A 23046-nucleotide genomic window follows, 5' to 3' on the forward strand; every position below is an offset into this window, starting at 1 on the left:
TGAAATGGTACCCCTTGCTCTATTCAGTGACATTGTTTCAAAGCCTGAACTGCAGTAACTAGCCAAGAAGCTTCTGGCAGCAAGGCCTAGTGATGAAATGGCTCTGTTGCATGATCGCTACGAAACTGGCTTTGGAAAACCCAAGTTCCAGACTGAAATCACTGCTACAACAAGACTTGGAGATTTGGTTACTACAGATTCATGGTATATTTTCAGCCTATTAGAGATGAATGTGGATTTTCTTAACAATTACGTTGAAAACTGGCCGGTTCACCCTTCGTTTCTGTCATCAAAGACGAAGACGATTTCTGTCAATGTTATCAATGACAATGTGGAACGGGGTGTGAAACTAAGGGCAGACTTTCTAGATGCAGCCAAAACTGAGGTGAATTATTAAAGAGTTGTTGAGGCTGACAGAAAGAAAGTTCCAAATCTGCGCAGCCGTAAGAAGAAACGAGCAGCACCAACAGTCGAAGATCACAAAGATGACAATTGACAATATTTAACTATATACCCATAGTCCCAGTAGCTAAAAGCTACCTATTGTACTGTGTTCTGTTCGATATTGTAAATTTTGTCATACTTGTTTGGAATATTTGAGTATTCTTTTGTCCATTTGACAGCCTTTGCAGTAATTCCTGGAACTGTAAGAAATTTTGTGTATATTATTTGTTTAAATGTAACCGACGCCAATAATAGTATTAATTACAGTTTATTGCAAAAAATACAGATATTTGTGTTCATTGTGGACCCATTAAATTGCCACAGAAAAATCTCAAATTTTTACAGGATTGATAATTTATGTAGTGGAACACAGAAATTATAGGGCTGAAACTGAAGTAAATAGTTAAAAAAATTGTTGAGGTCTGATGCTTTAATAATTAAGGAAGCTGTGAGAACTTCAGTGCATACATCAGCTAATATGGAGAGTACATGCAAGAGAGAAATCTCAGTACCTCATAGATAACAACTCAAAACCTTATATTATAGATAAATGCTTATAAAACATTTATTAGCATAAATATATTTAGGCAATATATAAACTAAAATAACATTCCATATAAAAAAAGCTCAACCTATCTTTGTGTAAAACACAATATTTTGGTAGTAATTTTGTTTTTTACCAGAAAAAAAACTTTTTGGTAAATTTGGGCCGGGTCATTGTGGACAAAACTATCAAATCGATTTTGTTGGTTGCCCGCTAAAACAATGAAACTCAATTCTATATTTATGGCCAACTCGTTTCTATATTTTATGGTAACTCCTTTGTGTCAAACTTTTTACTAACCTGATGCCGACCTCTAACAGCTTAAGGTCAGCAATTGATTCCCAACCTCATTTTCCTTAATTCTGAGGGCTTATATTATTATTTTTATATAAACATCTTATAGTCTGCAGCTGCAAACCGCAAAGGAGTGCTTCTAAATCAACTAAGAGTTTGACATGGGGCCAGTGGTGGATAGTGTTTTTTGGAGCCCTAGGCTGATCAAATTTTGGGGGCCCTACCCTAGCACCCAAGAAGCTAAATTTTCTAATTATCTGAAATGTTTTTGTGAACAAATAAAACAACAGACTTAAAAATCAAATTCTATTAACACTGAAAAAATAACATTTACCTAAATACTTTATCATAATTTTAAGTAATTATAACAACAAATTCAAAAAAATTGTTCTCTTTTGCACTTAACTGGTACATATAAAGTGCAAAAAAGAGCAAAAAAATTGTTCTCTTTTGTACTTAACTGATAAATGGCTTCATCATAGGAAATGGATCTCATGATTTCCGATTCAATTAAAAGAATTGAGAGATTAATTACCTTTAACCCGTCATTGTTTATCTATATTTATTTTTTATTAAAGCCATTTTTAAAAAAGACCGTTTTGTTTCACAGTTCATTATAGGTATTGTTAAGTAAATTTTAAGAATTGTATAAAGATTCGGAAATATATCAATAAAGTTTTTTTCAAAAATTAGTGTTAACATTTCGAAAGCACTGATACAATCATTTTGTAACAACATACCATATATAAATAATGCTGAAATTTACTGTACTCACTAAATAGTTCTTCTCTGATATTATTTTTATATAATGATATAACGGACTACATTGATTTAAGTTCAATAACTGAACCTCTTTTGCCCAGGTTCATTAAAAACTTGAATTTATCTCTAATATCCTTATATAAAACACTTCTTTTTTCAAGTTTAGTCCCCAATTTATCAAACAACCCATTAAATACCTCCATACAAAACTTATCCCTTCCAGTAAAAATGTCTCTTTTTTCTCCATCGGTATATATTTTTGTTCTTACTCTTTTATGTGTAACACTAAAATTTTCTTCGACTTCTGGACTCATTTTGGTTGCTTTTCTCAAAATCTTTTAATTTCGGCTCGGAATCTTCACATAAAATTTTTATATATAACTCTAGTGAATGGAGTAAAGTTTATCCTTCATAAATATCTCAACTAGAAGTTTGTAGTACTTGTTAACTTTATTAAATTGCTCGAAGATTATTTCCCATATTACAGCTGTTTCCCGCGTCATAAATCTTTTATGTAAACCTTTTGCCTCTAATTTACATTCAACTTTTTTAGAACTTTCTTTAAATATATATTTAAGGGTATAGAGTAGGGATGTAACGGAGGTGTATTGGAGGTGTAACAAAAGTTTCAAATTTACTTTATTGGAATCAAATTATTATATAAAAAAATTTGTATATAAAAAAAAAATGTTATGGAGCTTCGACTACTGCTTTAATATGTTGGATTGGTTACGATTAATTTTTCAAGCTCTGATAATTCAAATTAAAAGTTATAACAAAGCTCAAATGTAAAAATGAATTATATTGATCTTAAGACTTTGATTTGATATTAAAAAATTAAACTAAAACATTTATTAAAAATTGTTTATAGACTGTAAATTGAAAGCCTTAGTTTAATTTGCAGGCTCCGATAAACCTCCGTTACACATCCGATACAACTCCATTACATCTCTAGTATGAGTATTTTTTGATAACTAACTTTAACCATATGAACTGACTCATAATGAGAAGGCCATATAGTGGTGCTTAAATTTTTAAGTGAAAATGCCAGTGATGCTCTTTCACTAAAAATTTTTCAACGGTGTGAAGATGCAGAGAAATAGGTGTAAATGTCTTAAATAGTTCCGCAATATTCTGTTATTTCCATTTCAATGTACACTGCTTCTACTCCAACCAAATTTAAAGAATGCGCAGCACAAGGGACAAAATCTGCTAATGCATTCATTTTTTTTTAATTCGTCCTTTTAAGTCTGTATATTTTCTACACATTTGAAGCATCATCCTATGATTGCCCACGGATATTTTCAATAGGAATACCTGCATTATTTAAAAACTGAAATACTTTTGTAAATAGCATCTTGCTGGTGTGATTTTTGATCTGTAGAGAGATTGAAAATCGTTTATTATATATATCTTAATATTATTTCCAGTTGTTCTGTATGAGCAATGTCTGGCATGGAATTTACAATAAGAATATAACATTTTTTATCGACATTGTTTATCTGCTAAATAATTTGTTTTTAAAATTTTTACTCATGCTGCACTACCTCTTCATATACAGTTTTGAATAAGTAAGTAGTACATTTCATCACCTCAGTTTGACACTTTGTTAGATGTACTTTCAAGAAAAGATCGAATTCTGAAATCAATTCCATATGGCCCAATAAATTTCAAGTGGAGGGCTCCACTTATCGTCGTGACTTTATAGTGGCAAGCTATAATGATCTATCTCATTTGTGTGAGATAGATCATCATGGCTTTCTTATGATCATCAGATTTTTAATGGAATACAAAAATTTTTCTTATGTTTTTCTAATCTTTAACAACCGTCAGACACCTATGCTGCAATGTTTCCTGAATAGGAAAATAGTTTGCAGGTAAACAAAATGCTGCTCCTTTTCATAAAGAATAACAAAGCCAGGATCATACAACTGTTTGACCATTTTTCATGAATTTACTAAAAAAAATGTTACAAAAAAATCTGTTTTGATCTTTATAATTTTACTTAGATTTTGGATATGAATCAATTTCCTTTTTTTTTTTGAAAAACAAAGATGGTTTATTTAAGTAAAAATCGACTAAATCAGAAATTTGAAATTTTGATGTTTTAACCCTTTGTTCTTTTATTTTTTATTTTTAACTACTTTATATTTGCTTAGATCGCTTAAAAGTGAATTTTAGCTTTAAAAAGTATTTTGCATTTATATAATATATAATTAGAAATCAAAATCAACTAAACTCTCACTAAATTCTAAACTCTTATAGTCTTATTAACTTCTACTCCTCATTTTATGTTTCAATACTCTTTGCTGAGATTGAAGCTATTTATAAATTAAGATTATTTTTTATTATCTTATTCCTTAGCGCAGCGCAGGAAGACATTAGTTTGTAGTTTAGTGCTGGGACTCTTATTGGAGGCCCCTTTTCTCTTGGGGACCCAAGGCTTTGGTCTACTCAGCCTAATGGAAGATCCCCCATTAATGAATGGGGCAGCAATCTTTTCTTTTATTATTATTCATTTTTTTAAACGCCTTATATTATAAAGGTAGAAAAAATAAATAACAATTTATTTATGTATATATATGTATATATATATATATATATATATATATATATATATATATATATATATATATATATATATATATATATATATATATATATATATATATATATATATATATATATATATATATATATATATATATATCGGCATCGGTATTGGCCTTTTCCCATCCATCGGCATCGGCCAAAAAAGCGCTATCGGTACATCACTAATATATATATATATATATATATATATATTAGTGATGTACCAATAGCACTTTTTTGGCCAATGCCGATGGATGGGAAAAGGCCATTACCGATGCCGATGAATTAACTAATTATTAAAATTTTGAAAATATAAAACCATACAACTTTAAATCATGTAATCTTTTTCATGGAATCAGTACTGGTAAACAAATACTTAGACTCAAATTAGAGTCAAACCATTATTTTAAAAGATATTAGAAAAACACAGTTAAAAAAATATACATTTTATAGTTTTTTTTACTATGAAAAGTAAACTTTCAAAAAATAAATACAATTGTCGAGGAATTCTTTTTCTTTCAATTTTGAAAAGAATGGTACTATAATTAGCAGTTTACTTAGAATTATTTATTAATTTAATAATAATTTAGATATCTAAACAACAATCATATGTTGTTTAGATATCTCAACTATTTTTAGATAAGTTGTTTTTATAATTATTTTATTTTGTGATGTTCTATCCCCACCATGCCCCTGGTAGTACCGCGCCAAACTAAAGTAGCCTCCTCGATTGCAGTGGCCTTGGGGAGGTGAATTAAAAGAAAAACAAAAATAACAAATAAAAATATAGAAATATAGTAGGCTATACTTGAACACATATAAATAACAATGCTTAAATAGGTTACTTTTAAGTATAACAATAGAACAACACAAAATAAAATTATTCTAAAAACAACACAATGGCAGTAAAAGTATAAGTACAATTAGCTGTTTAATTGTTAGCTTGTTAAATTAAAGCTTATAAACATCATCTTAAGAATAAATAATATTGCTTGTAAACAAAGTTAAAATAAAAATTTATCAAAAAAATTCTGAGTAATGCATAAAGTTTAGTTTATTTATTATTTAATTATTATCATACAGCAGGCCTTGTTAAAAAGCGTTACGCAGCTCGCAATTTGCTTGCGAAAAGGCGATTTGCCTACGCGTTCAGCAGTTTTGCGTTACGCAAAAACTTATATCTTTTAGAATATTTTTAATTATCTTTTGATATCGTTTATGTGAGGTTTATTCTGAAGAAATAAAGTTGTAAGTAAAAGCATTTAACCGCAATTGTAAACTAATAGATTTTTTGTTAAAGAAACAGTTTGTTTAATAATTTTTTTTATTGTTGATAAAAATTAGTTAAAATAAAGTGTTTTAAGTTTTATCTTAAGGAATTAAATATATAAACTCCTTTTAAATGTAAAAATTATTTTTTGTCATAATAGTTTTAAAAATGCACAATTTATTTTAATGTAAATATTTTATTAATAAGATATTTTGTTTATTGTTAATTCAATAACGTAAAGTTTTAATGACGTTCGTTTAATTTATGAAAATAAATTATGATCACGAATAAGTTATCGGTTCACAAATTAAACAAGAAAAAATTTATTTACAGTTAGAAAAATAATCAAAAACCAACTGTAAAATCATAAGAAAATAAACAAACATTATTTTACGTTTAATAAAAAGAATATTTTTTTCAAAATAAAGTTTAGTTCATATTTGAAGAAAATAATAAAAATGATTTATTAAATAAGAACTTAGATTTTTTTTGTAACTTTTGTTCTAGTGAGAAAATAACTAACTGTTTGTATGATTTTTAACGCGTTAATAAAATAACTTTAATTACAATGCGGTACTTGAAAAGACGCTAGTGACGCAATATAACTTCTAATGATCCAAAATATATTTGCTGAGTTGAATTACTTAGAAATGCGTTACGCGTTTTTGCTACACAGCAAAATCTCGTAACAAGGCCTGATACAGGATGAAAATATTAAAATGCAATCGGTTGGAAAATCGGAAAGTGAGGCTGATGCCGATACTAATACCGATTGTGCAAAAAGTGATTGATTAAGCCGATGCCGATTAATCGGTACATCACTAATATATATATACATACATACACATATTTTAAATGACGACATCTTACATGAAAGTTGGATGAATTTAATACATAAACATCAATAAACATGAATTCTCTCAATACTAATTTAATAACTATTTAAGAAATTTTTGGTAGTTTTTTGATACTAGCATCTTCAACTTTAATTACAAGCTATTAAGAATATTTTATTACAAACAAATAGTAACTTCACTTTTTGATGGTTTCTTTACAGTTTGCTTTAAACAGAATTCTTAAACGTTACATTAGTATAAAAAATATGGCGCCCAGAATTGCGTTTTTACATATTGACCATCATCTAAATTCATACCATCATTTTTAGGTTCTCATTTTTTATACTGAGTTTCGATTGATACTCAAACTTACCTTTCAAATTTTTTAAGGTTCTATTTTCGACATTTTTACTTGCTCCCATTTTATATAGCATGGACATTTGTTTTGGTGATGCCCAATTGCAGATTAATTATGGTCCCATTTTTCTTCTAATACATTTTTTTAGTGTTGTTTTGTTCTTGTCCCGATTTTTATTTTTGTTTCATACATGTATTTTTGTTTACACTCGCATTCTATTAGGTATACTCCGGGATAGCTATTTGACTGTAGTTTTTGTTTTGTTGAGCAAAGTTAGCAAAGATTTATGATTCACACTTAATTTAAAAACTGTATTGTAACCTGCTTCCTTTAAGACTTTTCAAAGTTTTAGTTATAATATTGGGTTCCACAGTAGTGATATAGTTGGCATAGTTGCTTCACTGTTAGATGAAACTATTTCATTATTTTTGTGTTTTACTTTTTTTTATAACAATATTTGCAAGGTTTTGTAATTTATTTTTTTTTCGTATCCATTTTCAGCTAATACATTTATTAGGAAATCGATTTCTTTATTTACAAATTTCTCAGAGCAAATTGATAAAGCTCTATGGATAAATACTTTTTCTAACATTTTTAAGATCGTGGTTTGAATTGGGTGTAACCTGAATATTTGGTTTAACCTGAATATTTGTTATCGCTTCTTTTCAATATATTAAAATCATAAATACCTTTTTTAATTGTTGGGCTTAACCTGAATATTTGTTATCGCTTCTTTTCGATATATGTTAAAATCATTAATACCTTTTCAATTGTTGGTTATATGAATATCTAAAAAGTTTAACTTTTTAGTTTTCATCTTCTAATATGATTGTGTATTTAATGCCATGATGTTGACTGTTTAATATTTGTTGAAAATGGATTGCATTATCTTTATTGGTAAATTGTGCTATCATCTACGTACCTCAAAAATGATTTTATTTCTAGTGGTGGATTAGAATGAAGCGCCATGTCAATTGCTTTTTTTACGAAAAATTGTAGGAAACCTTCTGCAAGTATTACCATGAATACGAATTTCAATATACATTCCAAAAGATAAACATTTAGCAAGTATATTTCAGATAAACTAAATGTAATGTTATTCAATAAATGAGCCCAAGCCTCGTGTAGTTTTAAGTTACAATTTAAAATCAAATTAAATTAAAATCAAATAATAGTGAATAGTTCACAATTTTCTTTGAAGGTAAATTGATGTAGTTATCCTAACAAAACCAAAAGATTTACAAATTCTTGTAATTTGTTTTTCTTTTTTAAAAATATTAAAACTTACCTAGATAAAACTTAATTTCATTGATGTTTTGGTCTTGTTCTAAATCCTCTAAACCAAAAGTAGTATATTTATAATCATATATTTATTACAATATTTATTATTATTTCTGGCAACATGTTTTTGATTCAAAAATCTTTTCACTGAACATACATAATTTGAAGTGCCATATGCAATTTTTAAAGTGCACAAAATTTATCAACCTTTTAAGCTTACCTACCTGCTTGTTGAATCCATTCAGTGTAACCTTTAACAGCATCATCAACATAACGCTTTTCTCTGATTTTTTGGTACTTCCCTGATTTTGTTTGTCTAGCTTTTTCTTTAGCAAATTCACTAAAAAGAAAGTTCTAAGAACTCACTAGAAATTGAACAGATTTAGTTTAAATAGTATATTTACTAATAGTGTGTGTGTAAGTGGATCTGTGAGTTTGTATGTGTGTGTGTTTGTAAATGGCTTTATATAACCATTTTCTTATAAGAAAATAATTCCTACCCACTGAGAACACCAAGAACAAGATTTAGAACAAAAAATGATCCCCATATAATAAGTGTGACAAAGTATATCCAAACCCAAGCTCCACCTAATGAATCTTCTATCTAGAAATTAATTTGTTATATAAATTAATATAAATTATAAATATGGTTTAATAAATAATATAATAATCGATGAATTTTTATTCTTTATTGGAAAAAAAAACAAAAATTAAAAAAAACCTGAAAATGAAAACAAGTTAAACAAGAGCACAATATTTTTTTACAGAATTTTCAAGAAGACCTAATATTCTTACTAATGGTTATTCTAGGTGGGCTTTTTTATTAACGGCTCTCAGAGAGCAGGAGTAATATTAATTATTCATTTTATAAATATTAGGTTGCTGCATAAATAATAATCTCGTTTTTCATATTTTATATTTTTGGATGAATTTTTGAATAAATTTATTATTGGCAGATGTCATGCTATATGTTATTTAAAAGCGCGTTTTTCGCTTGATCTAGTTATCGTATTGGTTTTGTTTTATAATAATTTAGTCATTTTTTACAGGACGTCAAATCTATCATGGACAAGAGACAAATTCGCACGATTTTTCTGTTCCAGTTCAAGATGGGCCGAAAAGCTTCCGAGACAGCTCGCGATATCAACACTGCATTTGGCCCAGAAACCACTAACGAACGTATGGCACAGTGGTGGTTCAAAAAATTCCGCAGCGGTGAGGAGAGCCTTGAAGATGAAGAGAGTCGCGGACGCCCGTCTGAGATTGATGACGATCAATTGAGAGCCTTAATCGAAGCCGACCCGCGCAAAACCATATGAGAGGTTGCGGAAGAACTCAACGTTCATAACTCAACAGTTGATCGCCACTTGAAGCAAATAGGAAAGTCAAAAAAGCTTAGCAAATGGGTGCGCACGAACTGAACGAAAATCAAAAAAATCGTCGTTTTGAGGTATCGTCTGCTCTTCTTCTGCGCAACAAAAACGATCCGTTTCTCGACCGGATCGTGACGTGTGATGAGAAATGGATCCTCTACGACAACCGACGACGTTCCGCGCAGTGGTTGGACCGCGATGAGGCCCCACAGCACTTCCCGAAGCCGAATCTCCACCAAAAGAAGGTTATGGTGACTGTTTGGTGGTCTGCAGCCGGTCTCATCCATCACAGCTTCCTGAATCCTGGCGAGACGATTACGGCAGAGAAGTACTGCCAGCAAATCGACGAAATGCATCAAAAGCTCCGATGTATGTGCCCGAGATTGGTCAATATGAAGGGACCAATTCTCCTCCACGACAACGCCCGGCCGCACGTCGCACAACCGACCCTGCAGAAGTTGAACGCATTGGGCTACGAAACTCTGCCTCATCCACCATACTCACCGGACCTCTCGCCCACCGACTACCACTTTTTCAAGCATCTCGACAACTTCCTCCACGAGAAATGCTTCAAAAGCCGAGACGATGTCAAAACGACCTTTGATGACTTCATCGCTTCCAGGACTTCGGAATTTTACGCTACCGGGATAAATAAAGTTGTTTCTCGTTGGCAAAAATGTGTTGATTGTAATGGTTCTTATTTCGATTAATAAAGTTTATTCTATGCTGAGTTATGTTTGTTCAAAGTTAACGGTTGAAAAACGAGATTATTTTTGCAGCAACCTAATAATATTGCAAAAGTGTATTGTGGTATTTTTTTAGAAAAACTTTTTGAAAGTTGTTTTGAAACAAAATTCTATTGATGATTGTATTTTGATTTTTAAACACTTAAATTTACTAATTTATCATAAACTTAAAATGCAATATTAAAACTTCTTCATCACCAGAGACTTCAAATTAAAAATTGCCATAAAGAAAAGAAAAAAAAGATTAATCAAAGTAATAATAGAACATAGTAAAATCATGCTTATGAACGAATCAAAAAAGGATTCATTTAAATTAATATAATCAGTATGAATATTTTTAGCTTTTTTCATTTTTCTTAGAATTTTATTCATGTTGATCATTAAGTATTTATCATATATTTTTGAATTTAGTATTTATCATATATGATCACCTTGGCAACAACTTTTTTTATATTAAGTTTTTTGAAAAGTTTAAGAAATTTATCTGACTTAATCTTCTTAAACAGGCCACTGTCGCGGCCTGTTTAAGAAGACCTTGACCAAAAAAATTTTAACAAAAAATTGGTCATTTTCCCTATTATTAGCGAAGGCCAAATTTTTTCGTTGTTTTTAGTTGTTTGATTTAAACTATTATAGTTGAACTTGTAAAATGCCTAATAAATGTTGTGTTTATGGGAAATTATAATACAACCATAAAAAAGTCAAAGGTGGTAGTTTTTTTTTTTGTCCAATGCATCCAGCCAGTCTTTAAAGACTGGCTGGATGCATTGGATACAGTGTCTTGTATTCCAATAGTGTCTAGAAAGATTGTATACCAGTGTCTTGTATTCCAATAGTGTCTAGAAAGCAAGATGTCACTGGTTTACTCTGACTAAAATAGTTTAACTAATGAGTTCGAAAACTTTAAAAAAATGGACGCTATTCAATTTAATTCAATTTCACAGTTATCATCATATTTATCATTTTAAACCAATAACAAATAACTGTGAAGAAAAACTTTATTTTTGTTAAAAAAGAAAAAAATATATCTTTAATATCATATGAACATTTTGGACCGGTACCTAAGTTTTCAATATATTTAACTTGAGAAGATTCTGATGTTTATTTTACTAAAGATAGCCTTTTTTGTACAAGGGAATTATTAAATATAATTCTCAACTGGAGAATGCAGTTAGCTATGTTATTAATGATGAAACAGATTCTAAGCAAGCAATTTATATTAGGCATCAAATAGCTTTGTTAAACAAATAATACCATGATTTCTTTAGAAGACATTTCAGCTGCATTGCATATTAATTCAAAATCTCGATCAGTATATTTTGATCTTGTAGAGAAGCTTATTTTGCCAAGTGTAGGAGAGTTACAACAAATGACAAAGTGAATAAACTTGAAGATACCGCATATTTAAAGTAAATATTTAAGGAGCTTCAAGAATTTCGAAAATACTACTTTATCTTGGCTGGTGAGGTACATAAAACTTGGGCCACAGTACTCTGGTGGTGAGTTATTTTTAACTAATCAACTGAAAAGCCAAGTTTTTGTTTCTAGTATTTTTTTAAACTATTGTTTAAAAAACTTAAATAATTTTAAAACTCTCAATTAGTTAGAATAAATTAATAAAAAAAAATACTTTACTTAAAAATTATGTGAAGCAGAAAAAGAAAAAAGCAAAAGTCCAAGAAAAAGCAAAAACAGTTTTAGCGCTTATGCTCCTTTTTTCCAGTTTATAAGTTACAACAAATTTTTAAACAAGCATGATAGAAGAATTAAATCAACAAATCATAATTGCAGGTGGAAAGCCTCTTGGGTTAGTAATGGATAACTGTCGAGTAAATCAAACAACATTTCAATATTTTAATGCAAAAAATGTTCCAGCATTCTATCTTTTAAACAACACTGTGCATATTTGAAAATGTATTTTAAATAATTGGATCACTGAAAAATTACAATGTTTAAAATATACATTGCTAAATGATAACGATACTATGTAACTTGCAGAATGGAAATTTATAATTCAACTTCATGCTGCAGATAATCGAATTGTAAAGTTGTCACCGTTAACACAAGTCATGTCACCAAAACCAATTGAACAACGAAATGTTGGATTAGTTCTTAAAGTTTTTTATGATGAAACAGTTGCAGTGTTATGAGTTAAATTTCCTGAAGCTGAAAACACAGCACTTTTCATTGAAACAGTTTTCAAGTGGTGACTTAAAGTCAACAGTAAAGCAAAAGGTCTAGATATTAGATTAAAGCAAAAGGTCACGATTTAATGATATTCGAAGAAATCCTATTACTTTAGTCAATGATTGGCAATCAGATTTCTTAGAGAACTTTAACAATGAATACTGCGAGTGTCTTGCAAAAAACTTTTAAAAGATTATCAAGTTGTGCAAAGTATTTGTTGAATTGCGGTGTATCTTATGTAATCACACACTGCAATCAGATGCACTAGAAAAACAGTTTGGGAAATATCACAAAGGGTCAGGTGGCACATATCTGATAACTGTGCAAAATATTATTCAAAAATTTAAAATTGATAAAATTAGAAAGACGAGCTAGACGAGCAAGCAGATTTTACAATATTTCCTCCTGCTTGCCACCACTAGACATGTCAATATGTGAAAATTGTGAGGAACAGTTGCCAAATGAATGCAAATAAGGGCTTTTATATATTGCAGGTTTACTTTTAAACTTCCAGAATTACATTCAATTTTAGAGGAAACAGACACCTTTGATATGTTTCTTATATATTGAGCTTTGATTAGTTCTTTGAACAGGGGAAGACTAAGAGAATCTTTGACAATTGAGTTTACTTTAGATATTTATTGTTTTTTTATATTTGAAGTGAGACTTGTGAATAAGGTTTTACCATTGCTGTGCAAGAGAGGATTAATTGACATTTTTATAAACTGTAATAGTAAATTTCAATTGCTTTTTCGAAGCGTTAAAAAAATTTGCTGCATTTTGGCAAACATTTTTTTAAACAATTATTGTAAAAAACACTAAAGATTTTGGGAAGGAATGTTTAATAAAACAAGCAAAACTTTTAACTTCAAAATAAATTAAAAAATTTTAAAGTTTAAGTTAGTTTTCATCGAAAAATTTATTATTTGTATTACATGTGTTAAAAAGCTAAAATTTATTATTTGTATTACATGTGTACTAAAATCAACAGCTAAACTAAAATATTTTAATCTTTATTGTAGCTTATTACTAAGTGTAAAAATAACTCCAACAATATTTGCTCCCAAAATTTAATCAAAATGTTTTGTCTTAACAAAGCTCTTCATTTGTTTCTAAAGTTTGTTTATAAAAGAAAACATAAAAAAGTAAAAGTTTTAACCATAAAAAAAATCGGTCTTCTATAATTTTACAGAAAATGAGTTGTTGCAGCCTGTTTAAGAAGGCCTTGGACTTAACCTAAGAATCTAGCTCTCCACACAAAAAGTTAAAAATGACGTAAACATATAAAACCTTCAAAAGCGCCAGCAGCATAAGCAATATAATATATATAAATATATATGAATATACTATATGAATATAAATTATATATATATATATATATATATATATATATATATATATATATATATATATATATATATATATATATATATATCTGAATGAATGAAGCTGTTTAGTTAAAGACTGTCAAGAAATTTAAAAAAATCATTTTTAAAGTTTTTAAAGTAAAAGTCAAATTATTTTAGCATTTATTTTATCATTATTATTTATTTAAATCAAAGAAGTAAATAAAAAATAAACTATTTGAGTTAACTACAAAGAAACTGAACGCTGTGTCACAAAATGACTTTCAATTCAAACCTCTTTTCCCATAAAAAAACCTTTGGGGTAGGATAGTACAAGTATGTAGGATTACATTAGAGTTGGTTTTGAAATCTTTCATCATTGTCCGTGAAAGAAAAATCGATTTGAAAATTTTGACTTTTTGACCTACTGATAAGATTATTAATCAAATAAAATGAAATATTTTTTACATAAAAATTTTATATTTTTGTCACATAAGTTACTAACAAAGATAAGCAACTTATTTAGGTAGAAGTTCCTAGGCCATTTAATAATTTTAAAATTCTGGGAATTGAAAGGTGAATAGTTTCATTGTGCCTTTTGAGGAAAATAAAAGTGCAAAACTATTTAAAATGTTGTATCAAGCAAAAACTCATGACAACAAAAAAACAGTCTGTTTTCCCTGTTTAAAAAAGCTTACAGGCAACTGACTGTCTTTATGGTTAAACGCTGTCAAGAGGTTTTTGGTCAAGCTATCAACTTTGAAAGCCAAAGTGCCCCAAATGGTATCTGCAAGAACTGTTGAGTAGGCCTTAGAAAAAGAGACAATTGTGAAGATGTTCAACTTCCCTTGCTGCCTGACTACCAAAACGTAAAGACTCCTCCTACAACAAGAAAATCACCATGTGATTGTATGATTTGTTATGTGGAAAAAACCAAATTTGGAAGCCCTCAACTGATTGGAAAAACAAACAAAATCAGTCAGCCAAAAAAACAGCCAGTTGTTGAGTAACAATGTTCAGCGTAATTTTCACTGATTAGATAAAGGATTCTACATAATTGTACAAAAGGAATACTTTGACAGAACTTAAAGTTGTACCAAAAGACACATAAGCAGCAGAAAGAGTAGCTGCTTCTGTGATAGCTAACAAGGTTCTTTTACCCATGGCACTGTGCCAGGAATAAGAAGGCATCTTCCAGTTACTTCAAGTGAAAAATATTTTCTAGTCATATATGCTCAATATACTTTTGTTTAAGTAATTCTTTTTACAACAAGAAAACTATGAGAAACTGTGTTATGTTGATGTAAATTTTTTTTCCAGGGTCATCAAGACAAAAAGAATTTTTTCAAGCAGCTACATCCACCTTGACTCTTTAACAATTTCTACAAGTTCAAAACTAGACTTGGCTTTTAAACAGAGGGATGAACAAGCTTGCTTCAACACTTGACAAAGTAGCTCCCCAGCAAGTAGTTAATAAAATCTTCAGGAAAAAATTTGAGTCTCTTGGAAAGCATCTTTCTGACTTATTTATCACCTCAAAAATTTCAGACACACCTAAAAGTCTTAGCCAAGAATTCAAACATCTATTTATGTACTGCAAAGATGTTGAAGCTCTAAGAAACACTTTAGTTTAGATCAGAGGTTCTCAGTCAAATGAACTTATCAAGGTGGGAATCGATGGAGGAGGGGGGTTCATGAAAGTGTCTCTAGGGGTTCTGGATTTAGAACCAAATGCTTCTCCCCCGACTAAGAAACCTCTCTTCAAAGACTCAGGAGTGAAGCATTAACTTCTGGTGACTATCACATGAAACCTCACTGACAATGTAAAGCAGATCATGGACAAATTGAGCCTTGAGAGATTGGTATTTGTGTTGTTTTGTTTGCAGTCTCACTCAAGTGCTCACCCTTGTACCTGGTGTGACATTGAATCACAGAATCTTCATCAAAGTGGTGATTTGGCTCCATTCAAACTAATAAGGCATTTGGCTCCAATAAAACTTCCAAGCAGCAGGTGCCCAAACAAAAAAGCCAGGGCTTTCAAAATGATTTGCATGAGCCAGTTATTAAGTTACCTGAAGGAACACTCATCTTGTACTTCATTCCACCCATGGAACTTCACTTGCTTCTTGGTGTTGTTAACCACCTCTTCAAGAGTGTGTCTAGAGTGGAAAAATGCACCAGAGTAGCCTAAATGATGAACATTCAACAACCTTTTTCACGGAGGGCAAGTTGCAGGCAATGAGTGCAGAAAGCTTTTACTGCTTGCCTTTTCAATGTGTTAAAAAAGTTTTTTAAACATGCTTGCTTTTTAACATTTCCATTCATTGATACATTCAGAAAGTTTGATGTAGTTGTTCATGCTTTCTTTGAAAATGTTCTTTAAGATAACTATCCCTTCCTCATTGAAGAATTCAAAGACTCATACCTCAAGCTGCCAAAACAAGTGTTACTCCCAAAGTGCATACTGTCTTTTTTAATGTGACACAGTTTATTGATCGCCACCAACACTCATTGTACATCTATTCAGATCAAGCAACAGAATCACTCTACCATGACTTCAACCATCATTGGCAACAGTTAAAAAAGACCCAGTAATCATCTGGACTATCCTAAGAATTTTCTAAACTGTTTGGTTGATTACAACAGCAAGCATTCCTTTTAACTACTTTGTAGAGAATACTGTATTATAACACATGATATGCAAGAAATTACCCTTCAACACCAATTTTTAAGATTTATATTTAATAAGAGTAATCCTTTTCTTTAAGATGCTTGATCTGTTAAGCTAGAATCTGATTTTTTTTTTAATTTTTGAAGAAATTGAATGTTTTTTTGTTTGTTTTGTTTCTAAGTTGGAAGTACACTGCTTATTTATAGAATAAATAAGAATCAATAAGAAATCAGAGTAATAAAATTGAAAATTTTAAACAAATTTTTCTTTCACAGACAATGATAAAAGATTTCAAAACCAACTCCAATGTACTCCTACATACTCATACTATCATGTCCCTAAAGGTTTTACTCGGGAAAAGAGGTTCGAATTAGAAGTCATTTTGTGACACAGTGAGAATGACTTCAAAAATAGCATCAGGTGGTAACAGTTTCAATACTGATAAAGAACTCATTCTGATGTTAAACTCAATTGGCTATACTCAGGATAGCAGAAATAATGATTGAAAATCCAATTACAGAATTCTTTGAGAGAAAAAATGTACTAGATACTGACACTGACGAATCCAACATAAATACAGATGTATATAATGGTGGACTGAGATTACTGAAGCTATATGAGACTTTCATTTCAATTGTTGTTGTGTATGTAAAATTTTAACAAAAAACTATCAAGTTAGTATTGCACTTAGATGAATGGAAAATGAATAGAAAAATTATAGCATTTTTGGTATACATTACATTATAGAATAAAAACTAATATTATTTAATGCTATAGCAACATTATTTTGCTTTTCAGGTTATATTAGAAAAAAATGCAACAATGCTGCCCAACCCTAAAATTATCTTGTTTCTCCTGCATAGACTTACCTTTCCTAGAATGATTTAATGAATGATAAATACAGGACAACAATATATTAAGCTGATAATTATTTACTTACTAAATAAAAAACATCTGTCCAACCTTCTTTTGTAATAGAAGTAAACACTGCCAATGCAGCTAATCCCACATGGTCAAAACTAGTAATTCCAAAATTAGGACCTTCCCAAACATCTTTACATACTGTTCCATTTTTGCATTGGTAACCTACTTTTGAACTGATACTACATGGTCGAAATCTTGTTACTTCATCTAAACAAAGTTTATGCATCAAGAGGCAAATTAATCCATTGTGAATCACAAATTATGACAGGTTAAAGTCATTTAGCAATCTTAAATTATATTATTTATAGAAAACCCCATTGCTAATTTTTATAGTCCTGATAAAAAAAGTTTTTTAAAAAAAAGTTTCATTATTTTTTATGACAGTGTTGACACAAAATAAATATATGTTGATATATATTACCTTTTAATCCAGGTAATACATACAGGATAAAATAAAAGTCTTTATCCTGTATTTGTATACCTGGATTAACATCTGTTTTATACAAATAGTATTAAAAAATATAATAGTTGCAAGAGTCTTATGAGAGTGAACTTCTCTATTTTTGTTGCAGTAAATTTGTTTTCTGCAAAAATCTTTGCGATCTCTGAGTTAATTTGCTCCTTGTGCATACATTAAAATATATAATGATTTTATTAAAGCATATTATATTACAATTTATGCAGTAACAACTACTTATTCAGCTTTTATGTGCTTCAACTTCAACTCAAGCACCTATTTTATTATATATTAGCATAATTGTATTACCTTATATTAACAGCCTGCAAAAACAAGTTTTTGAAAACTGTATTGTTAGTTTTTGGTCTATTGTGGTCTATTGTTATTTGTGGTATATTTTAGTTATTTTATTTTTAACTTTTATATAAGGTTCTATATAAAACAACCAAAACACACCACAAACAATAATTCTTTAAAAATAAAAATATTCAAAAAAATTTAAAAACAAAACAACCTCTCCTAAGGATAATTATATAGATATATTTATGCCAGAAAATAGCATCTATTTTATAGGATTCTGATTGAACTGACCCCGACTAATCAGTCTTCTTATTATTAGGTCTTTGAGTTTTTTTTTGAGTTTTTAACTAACGAACTTCTAATATTTCAACTTTAATCTAACAACTTAATCTTCAACAATTTATACAATCTTTAATCTCACTCAACTATTAATTTGTTTATCATAATGACAGAACAAAGGCTCCTTCCTTGACTCTGTGTTGTTTCTTATGTTTATTAATGATCTTCTTTTAATAATCTTACCTTTAGAGTAGTTATTTACTGAAAACACAACTATATTCTCTAACCTTAATAAAAAGTCATTACTTTTTGATCACTTAAAACATTCATCTAATCTTGAATGTCATGTTTCCTCTGTGATGGGTTGATGTTTGCAGGGATGAACTTTAATTCAAATAAAACTCTATTGTTTAATACTAGTAATTATTGCTAAATTGTTAATATTTCTATGTTAACAAATGAAAACACTCTTTTTGAGTCCTCTATTCTATATCATGGATTATCTTACAATACTGATCATTTATAAAAATTATATACCAAATATTGTGCAGTCATGGTGCAGTGGTTAATGTCCTGACTCAGAACCGAGAGGTCTGGCTCAAGCCCAATAAGCAACATTGGTAAAGAAGGAGGTGTGAGCTTTCAAGTTAAATGCTTGTCCACGGTGCTCTATGATAAGATTGTAAGGACTTAAGGAGCACCTTAATACTCACAAAAAAAATTTAATACATTAAAAAGTTAACAGCTAAGATGCCTTTCTTTATTGTGCTTGTAACTTGTAATTTTTTATTCTTTTATCCATCCTTTAATGTAATAATGATGCCCAAAAATGCATTATCTTAAAATTATTCTAAAATAATTATAGTAGAACAATAATATAAAGATAATGTAAATCTAGTTGGACCAAATCTAGCCGAACTAGAGTCTCTGTCCCAAATTTGCATCAATTTCTTTTTTCTACAAATACTACCAAGCTCAAGCAAGCGATTATACAATTAGGCCTTGTTATGTAGCATTACACATTACACTTTTTACATATAAAACTCCAGTTTAACGTAAGGCCAATTTTTGTTAAGCTAAAACATGGAATATAAAATTATCTTTTATTTAAAAAACATTAAATCACAATAGACTATTGTAAAAACATTTTAACAACAATTGAGAAACAATTTAATTTTTATTAAATTTTTTTTTTTTGTTGCTAAAAAAACAGATTTTTATATTATGTTTTCTTATTTTTTTTAAATGCCTTTAAGAAAAAAAAGAAAATTGTGCTTCAGGTTTAAACTTTTCAACAAATTTAATTTAATTTAAAGCTTATATTCATTTAACAGTTTTTTTTTGAGTATAGTTTCTAATTGATGATTTTTTTTCATAATGATAAAAAAGCATTTCTTGATAAACTATGGGAATGGCCTGTATGCAATAATATTTTAGAGAATATAGTAACTAAATTTTCTTTAATATATTATTGAGCAATAATTTTTTAAATACATAAAAAATACAGAAAGTCTGTTGCTGGTAATTCTAAAAGTTAAAAATTCTAGAATAATGAGTAATATAAACATGCAGCAATACCAAGAGACAGCAAAGATAATATACTTGCAGACAATCTTTGTGAATTATATTTTTAATGTAAATGCTGCCACCTGTCAAAGTTTCAGTCGATGTAGCAGAATTCTTTTACAGCAGCTGGTGAACTTTAAATCAGATAAAACTCATTATTGCAATAATTTAGATCTCCCTATATTTATGAATGGTAATGTACTCAATGAGTCATCTAGCCTTCACCTTCAAGGATTAACTCTTACTTCAGATCTTTCTTGGAAACCATATATCAAATCCATTGCAAAATTAGCATCTGCTAAGGTTGCATCTCTTTATCGAGCTTGACACTTTCTTATTCTGGATTCTATTCTCTACCTCTATAAATCTCAAATCTTGTATGGAATACTGTTGCCATATCTGGGGCGGATCTTCTAATGATGCCCTTTCTCTTTTAGACAAGGTGCAAAAATGCATTGTAAACATAACTGGACCTGCTCTTGCAGCCAACCTCCAACCATTATCACATCGTTGTAATGTTGGTTCTTTTTCTCTTTTGTACAAATACTATAATGGTCACTGCTCTAAAGAGCTAGCGTCTCTTGTGCCATCTACTAATATTCATTCTCGTGTTACTCGTCATTCAATTAAGTGTCATCCTTTTTCTGTGACTGTTCCTAAGTACTCCAAAAACTCTTATTTGTGTAGTTTTTTTCCTCGAACATCAGTTCTTTGGAACTCGCTTCCTTCATCTTGTTTTCCTGATTTATATAATTTGCAATCCTTTAAGTCATCTGTCAATCATTATCTTGCTCTGCAATCTTCATCTTTTCTCTGCCAGTAACTTCCAACTATAATTAGTGGTTTCCTGCAGTCTTGTTGGAAGCGAAGATGTTTAAAAAAATAAAAAAATAAAGCAAAGTCTTATTCTTTTACTATATCTGTCCCTGCATGCTCTAAAAAAATTTTATTTGTGTAATTTTTTACCTGCACTTCAACCCTTAATAACTCTCTCCTATCTTCATGTTTTCCTGACTCATACAACCTACAACTTTTAAAAGTCTACTGTTAACCATTTCTTCGCTTTTTAACTCCTTTTTATTTCTAGTAACTCCCAAATTAATAGTGGTTGATTGCAGCCTTGTTTAAAGTGAATAAGAAAAAAAAATTTAACATTTATAACGAAAAAAATGCAACATTTAGATATTAAGATATTTTGTTTATTATTAACTTAGGTTAGGATAAAATTTTTATGACTTGTTCTCAAGTATCACAAAAAGTTTTTATGACAAATGTTATATTTATGAAAAGAAATTATGTTTATGAATGTTTTACTTTTAGTTAATAGAATGTTTTATTTTTAGTTGATATAAATCTTTTTGCAAATTGTTTATAACGTCATTAAAAGTAGTTCAGTCGTTTGAAAAAAATTTTAAATTGTCTTTATCCAAACTAAAAATTATTAGGAGTTTAAACTTAGTTTTAAAATAACTTCTAATTATGATGCAGAACTTTAAAATACGCTAAAGAAGTGATTTATCTTTTAACAATATAAATATCTCTAATCAGTTACGATTTATATGTGTTAACATGTATGTGTCACAGCTTTTTGTTTCTATGTGTTACAATTTTTTGTAATCTTGTGATAAGACCTCTATTTTGTTCCACCAATAAAAAAAACATAATATTCCATGACTCGTAATTCAGCAAAGTGACATCTTTTTACTACAACTGTTACTTTATGCTTAAAAAATTTTATTCATTCAGTACTTTTTCTTAAACACAAACTTTGGATCTTTCCATCTTTATGTTTTTCTGCCTCACACAATTTAGAGTTAAGTCTTTTGTCAACTATTTTCTGTTAACTTTTAAATAATGATTGCTTGCTGACATAAAATTAAAAATATCTAAAATATTTCTAAAATCTAATAAACAGTTTTATTAAATGGATGGAGGGAGAGGTTGGAAGAGATCTTAATAAATGGGAAGGTTAGAGTTTTAAAAAAGCGAAAACAAAACCATTTTACATTTCTTCGAAGTTAATAAATAAAGGGGAGGGGGATCCTAATAAGCATGATGGGAAAGAGACAAAAAGAAACTTTAAAACTAATAGGTAAAAAACTTTACAAATTATTTTAAAATGTAATATCAAACTCAAATATTTACATATGAAATATTTTTTTATTTAATGTTGTTCTTTAATGTTGTGTCGTGTTAACAATCTCAGAAAGATTTAATCAGTTGTAATTTAATAAATCATAATGTAGCAATTTAATAAATCTTATTATTAAAATAAAAAACTAGTTTATTTATTTCAATGTAAAAACAAAAGCATTTAGGGATAATGGATGAAGAGCTATTGCACAAAGTAACTCTTTTCAAGTAAACACACTATTATAAAAACAGAATAAGAATGCTTATTTTATCAAGTGCATATCTGTATATTTAGCATAATTCAACAAAAAACTTACTGGTGGTTTCATTAACACAAGCATAATGAAGTTTTCCCATAAATAATTCAACACCAATGATAGAATAAATAATGATAACAAAAATAACAAGCATTGCAATGTAAAACAAAGGAACAAGAGCTTTTAATATCGATGTAAGAACAATCTGCAGACCTAAAGATAACAATATTAATAAAAAAAAATTTGGCAGACTTGAATATAATAGTATTAACTTAAGAACAATTTGCAGACTTGAAGATTCGTTGAACTTGAAGAATAGTTTGAAAACAGACTTGAAGAACAGTTTGAAAAACAGAAGTAAATAAATAGGATAAAATTTTATCAGTTTTATTCAATATTTTTATACAATCATTGTTAATAATTGTA

General features: G+C 29.2%; 1 protein-coding gene across 2 annotated transcripts in view; it reads right to left on the reverse strand.

Annotated features, from left to right (window-relative positions):
• Positions 1 to 23046, reverse strand: part of LOC100215858 (muscle calcium channel subunit alpha-1) — a 117832-nt gene that overhangs the window by 75119 nt on the left and 19667 nt on the right. Inside the window, exons 6-10 of one of the 2 annotated variants that reach the window (XM_065800885.1) lie at positions 22681 to 22833; positions 17645 to 17835; positions 8882 to 8985; positions 8606 to 8721; positions 8389 to 8436 (exon numbers count right to left, since the gene is read on the reverse strand). In XM_065800885.1, coding sequence (XP_065656957.1) covers positions 8389 to 8436; positions 8606 to 8721; positions 8882 to 8985; positions 17645 to 17835; positions 22681 to 22833 — 612 coding nt within the window. Of the gene's footprint in view, positions 1 to 8388; positions 8437 to 8605; positions 8722 to 8881; positions 8986 to 17640; positions 17836 to 22680; positions 22834 to 23046 lie in introns of both variants that reach the window. The other variant, XM_065800886.1, reaches the window with a different exon arrangement.

This window comes from Hydra vulgaris, chromosome 07 (assembly GCF_038396675.1).
Source record: "Hydra vulgaris chromosome 07, alternate assembly HydraT2T_AEP".
Classification (NCBI taxonomy): domain Eukaryota; kingdom Metazoa; phylum Cnidaria; class Hydrozoa; order Anthoathecata; family Hydridae; genus Hydra; species Hydra vulgaris.